The following is a 5,487-nucleotide window of genomic DNA, read 5'->3' as shown; positions in this document are numbered from 1 at the left end:
TGAATGGACCTGCAGGTTAAGTCCTGTCTGAATGTGTGTGATGTTGACCAGGGGAATGGACCTGCAGGTAAACCTGGGGTTTTTAATTTAAATATTTAACTTGAATCTAAGATTTACACTTTGCCAGATTAAATAAAACTGATGGTAAAGTTTCAATATTTAAATGTGTTCATTTGAGATATATAAATTAAATCAGCTAAAAAGGGGATATATTTATTTTGACCAGATTTATAAGTGTAGTCAGATCTATAAGTACATGAGACAGCCCATTGGAGCCAAACCCACATTTTCATTTTTGAAATTTAGAATTTTTTTTGATGAATTAAAAAAAGAAGAAAAAAATGAAATACAAATAAAATACAAAAACTGTAAAACTCCTCGATTCTGCAAGACGCACTCAAACAGCTCACACAGACCTTCTATCAGAGAGGTCGTCTCAACAGTGGTCCCAACTGGCTGAACGTGGTAACTGCAGGCTGAATGGATTCATTGGGTGATATTTGATACTTTAGAATCTCAGACCAAATATGGCAACGCACGTCCTGCCCAACCAATCAGAGGATAGCTGGTCCTCTCTGACTGACTGTAAGTGTGGGTGTCTTTCTGGCGCAAGATTTTGGAGAAAGAGAGAGATGAGAGATGAGATGAGAGATGAGATGAGTTATGAGATGAGATATTAAGGTGAGATATGAGGTGAGGTGAGAGATATGAGATGAGATGAGATGAGAGATGAGATGAGAGATGAGATGAGAGATGAGAGATGAGATGAGAGATGAGATGAGATGAGATGAGATGAGATGAGAGATGAGATGAGAGATGAGATGAGATGAGAGATGAGATGAGAGATGAGATGAGAGATGAGAGATGAGATGAGAGATGAGAGATGAGATGAGATGAGATGAGAGATGAGATGAGAGATGAGAGATGAGATGAGAGATGAGATGAGATGAGAGATGAGATGAGAGATGAGAGCACTTTTGATGGTTGCCTTGTCTTTCGTGACTCTACTTCTTCAATGTGATTGGCCTCTGGCTTTTTCTGCACCTTTTCCACCTGAAGATGAACAGAGATTTTCTACTATGGGTGGTTTGTTCATTTGAAATGAATAATGTTTTTGGTATTATTACTCCAAATAAATGACAATACAATGTTCATTAAAACCATCATCTTCAACGTGTGTATTTATGTTGAGAACAGTATCGATCTGACCATCATTTCACAGACCAATCAGATTAGATTAGATTCAACTTTATTGTCATTGTGCAGAGTACAAGTACAGAGACAACGAAATGCAGTTAGCGTCTAACCAGAAGTGCAAAATAGCAGAAAGTGCAATGAACAGTATTTACAGGTAGTGCAGTATATGAGCAGTAGTAGTGCAGTATAGTACAAGTAGTGCAGTGTCAGCAGTATATGAATTAGCAGTGGCATTATAAGCAGAATAAATAGGATGCAGTATGAACAGTATAAGCAGCATATGAGCTGTATAGGCAATGCAGTCTAGCAGTATATATGTATTAACAGTAACATGAGGTAGATAGCAGAATAAATATAAATATGGAATGCCGTATGAACAGTATAAACAGGTATGTACAGTATGTACAGATATGTGCAGTGTATTAACAGTAGTATTAAAGAAAATATAGGGATATGTACATTATGAACAGTATAGACAGATTATGAACAGTATAGACAGATATGTACAGAAGAGCAGTGGTATGGAGTAAGAGCAGTGGTACAGTAATAGTGCAATTGTCCGGGGGGGGGGGGGGGGGGGGGGTGCAGGGGTTGGTAGGTTGTCTCTCCCTCCCTCTCTCTCTACCCCTTCCTCCCTCTCTCCCCCCTCCCTCCCTCTCCTCTCTCTCTCCCCCTCTCTCTCTCCCCTCTGTCTCCCTACCTCTCTCCCCCCCTCTCTCTCTCTTCCCCCCTCCCCCTCTCCCCCCCCCCTCTCTCTCCTCCCCCCCAGTCCCTCCCTCAGTGTCTCTGCTCCAGAAGACCCCCTCCTCTCCAGTCACCTGCCACGCTACAGGTTTCTACCCCAGTGGAGTGATGGTGTTCTGGAGGAGAGATGGACAGGAGGTGTTTGAGGATGTGGAGCACGGAGAGGTTCTCCCCAACGACGACGGAACCTTCCAGAAGAGCACTCGCCTCACTCTGAAGCCTGAGGACTGGGAGAAGAACCAGTATGACTGTGTGGTTCAGCTCTCTGGGATGAAGGACGACATCGTCATCAAACTGGAGCGCTCCGTGATAAAGACCAACAGAGGTAAGAAGATCCAACGTGATCATTCTCAGTGAGTCAAAGTACCTCCAGCAGAGCACCATCGTCTCCCTCACTGAAGGTCCTCATGTTCTCCATCTCTCAGTGGCCCTGGTCAGTGTACCCCTCTCTGACAACATGTTCACTCTTCACATTCACAAAGTCACTTCAGGAACTCTTCCTGAGTGACAGAGGAAGTGGGTTGGTTGAGAGGAAACCAAACTGTGACCTCAGTTCCAGTCTGACTGTCTGTGTTGGTTACAGGTACCACTGACCCCGCCCCCCTGGGCCTCATCATTGGAGCTGTGGTCGGACTCCTCCTCCTGGCCTCCATCATCATCACTGTGTTCTTCATCATGAAGAAGAAGAGGAGCAAGAAAGGTGAGAAACGCCTCCTCTTCATCATATCATCACTGAGGTGTTGTTGTCAGGATCTTAGCAGTGATGAACTAGTCTGGATTGGTCAGTTTTAGTGGAGTTGGTAGATGGAGATGTTTCACCAGGAATAGTGTTGTGATGTGAAGTCAGGGCTGTAGAAGTCGTGCCTCTAAGGATTCTAAAGTGAACACAGACGTGTTATCAGGTTTGATCCTGTCAGGAATACCATATACACTAGAAATACAGGATGTGACATGTAGTTAGTAACATCTCATACATGTTGTTTAATTAGTAAAGTCTCATACATGTTGTTTAATTAGTAAAGTCTCATACATGTTGTTTAGTTGTAATGTTCTACTAAACTATAAGAGTCAGTAATGTCTTCATGTCCACCTCTGTGTTTCAGGCTTCTCCCAAGCTAGCAGTAAGTATTCTACACCTTCATGTTGTTTTTACAAATGTACACTGAACTGAATGACAATCATGTGTGGCTGTTCACCTTGTTTCTTTTACTAGAAACCTGAAAACTGAAATATTGACCTGCTTCAACAGCTAATTTAATATTGTGTCTATTTGGTTGTTTGGTTGTTGTTGTATTTGATACTGTGTGAATGTTAATCTGCTATGGTGTGTCTTGGCCAGGGCTCCCTGGAAAAAGAGATTCATATCTCAATGGGACCTGGATAAATAAAGCATTAATAAATCCATGTGTTACGGGTGGAGAGGTCTTTTTCTGTTAGACCTGGGGTGTTTTGTTTGTTTGTGTTCTCTCTCTTGTGTTCCAGTAGGTCCCTCCTGTCAGGTGAATCAGTGAGAATGCCTGGCAGCTGGGATCCTTCAATCAAGTCCTCATTTGTCCATCAATTAACCCCTACCACACCCTATTTAAGTTATTTTGTTTGGTTCCTCAAGAGGAGTGGCAGTCCTCATTTGGTTTGGCTAAGTTGGAGAGGTGGCAGCTCCCCTTTTGGTTTTTGATACTTTGTTTAGGATGTAGTTTATGTTCCTGAGTTTTCACTTGGTTTATTTTTCAGTTTGTTTACCTTCTTGTAAACCTTGTTTTTTTTCTCTTATTTTTTCAGCCGGGCACAGAGTTCGAGAGGTAGGGTAATTATTTACAAACCTGCAGGTTTACATCTTGTCCTGCACACACGTAGGGTACCCCTTGTATTAGTACATCAGAGAGCGGCGACGCTAACCCTTGTATTGTTTAGGTGCTTCGGTGCCAGTCATGGGGATTTGTTTAGGGGGTTAGCTTTGGGGTTGTTTTTGAGTTATAAGTTTAGATTTAGTTTTTTTTCCTGGGGTTTTTCCTTTAGTCGTCGCTGCATAGCTCAGGGGGTTGGGTCTATGTTGTGTCTCGTTCTCTGTGTCCCGTGCTGCTGCAAATAAATTATTATTGAACAGATTTTTGGTTGTCGCTGGTCTCCTTCATTCATGCTCTCACTGTCCTGTGTTGCGCCGGCGGTCCCCTACCACCAGGGGGTTTGGGCGTAACACCATGTAAATGTTGTTGAGGTGACATGTGACTAGTTCCATGTCAGAATGTAGTTGTGTGTTCCTCGTTAGTTGAACTGGCGTTGTCTTGTTTCCTCGTAGCTTCTGACGATAGTTCCAACAACTCTGCACCCAAAGCATGAGGTTTCTCTGCACTGATCAACCAGGTGAGATTCTAGTTCTGGAAACAGACTTCAAACATGCATCTGACACTAGTCCTCTGTTGACATGAGTCAGTGATTTAGGGCCGACATGTTAGGCAGTTCTAGAGTAGGTGGGTCTCTCAAGTCTGGTCTCTTTGACCTTCAGAGGAATACATTACCTCACTTACATCACTGAACTCAGTATTGACCTTGGCTTTCTGTGTGTGTGTGTGTGTGTGTGTGTGTGTCCTCACAGGAGAGAAGCAGAGACTACAGGAGGATATGAAGTCATCTCCTCTGACAGATTAAGTCAGATCAATGTGCACCTTGACACAAAGACACAGTTCTCTAAAACAGCATTTTATCTGATTATAATTCATATTGTTACTGTACTTGATTAGCGGATGGCAAAAATATACAGTCACAAAAATCACGTTTTGAACTTCATATATTTGAGGTTTTCTAGGATTTCATCCTAATTCACACATACTTCCTTCATATAAATCAATATCTGAAATCATTAAAGTTTGTGTTTGAGATTATCTGCGCTCTGCTACAACCTGGACACCTGCAAACTTGTTTTTTTATCTATGTTGTTAAAATATGAACAGAAATATGATCGGTATCAAACTATTTTGGTCCAACAAATTCCCTGTGACGGTGTTGCTGCTGACTCCTCGGGGTCCAGTGATGCTCTGCTCTGTCATTGGATAGTCGTTATGTTCACGGTGTAAAAATCATCATCTCCAATCTTTACAGTTTCATAGTCATGAGGGAGAGGGTTATTTTAGTGTGTTTTGTGTGATTCTATTGTTTCTGTATCAGTAGGGAGAGAAGCTGTTCTTGGGAAATAAATTGTGTGTAAATCAGGTTTATTTTGATGAATAAAATGGGGTTGAAAACAAACTAATGTGTGTCTGAGCTGCTGTTGTTAACAGGCTTCAGGGAGCCTCAACCAGAACCCAGCACACTGCAGCCTCCTCACGGCCTCCAGCCTCTAATCTGGTCCTGTAGAACCTCCAGCCTCTAATCTGGTCCTGAAGAGCCTCCAGCCTCTAATCTGGTCCTACAGAACCTCTGGCCTCTAATCTGGTCCTGTAGAGCCTCCAACCTCTAATCTGGTCCTGTAGAGCCTCCAACCTCTAATCTGGTCCTGTAGAGCCTCCAGCCTCTCTCCTTGCCTTGCTTGTGTTATTCAATCCTGTTATA

At 42.7% G+C, this 5,487-nt stretch overlaps 1 protein-coding gene across 1 annotated transcript; it reads left to right on the top strand.

Moving 5' to 3' along the window:
- Window positions 1-1,946: 1,946 nt before the first annotated feature.
- Window positions 1,947-5,184, top strand: LOC310809127 (BOLA class I histocompatibility antigen, alpha chain BL3-6-like). The gene is made up of 5 exons (XM_083676286.1): window positions 1,947-2,266; window positions 2,525-2,641; window positions 3,045-3,062; window positions 4,238-4,302; window positions 4,535-5,184. The coding sequence occupies exons 1-4, from the start codon at window positions 2,050-2,052 to the stop codon at window positions 4,276-4,278; spliced, it is 393 nt and encodes a 130-aa protein (XP_083532412.1). The 5' UTR covers window positions 1,947-2,049; the 3' UTR covers window positions 4,279-4,302; window positions 4,535-5,184.
- The last annotated feature ends 303 nt before the right edge of the window (window positions 5,185-5,487 follow it).

The sequence above is a fragment of the Argentina silus genome, assembly GCF_951799395.1.
Source record: "Argentina silus genome assembly, chromosome: 9".
Taxonomy (NCBI): Eukaryota; Metazoa; Chordata; class Actinopteri; order Argentiniformes; family Argentinidae; genus Argentina; species Argentina silus.
This window is presented reverse-complemented; position numbering and strand designations above follow the sequence as displayed.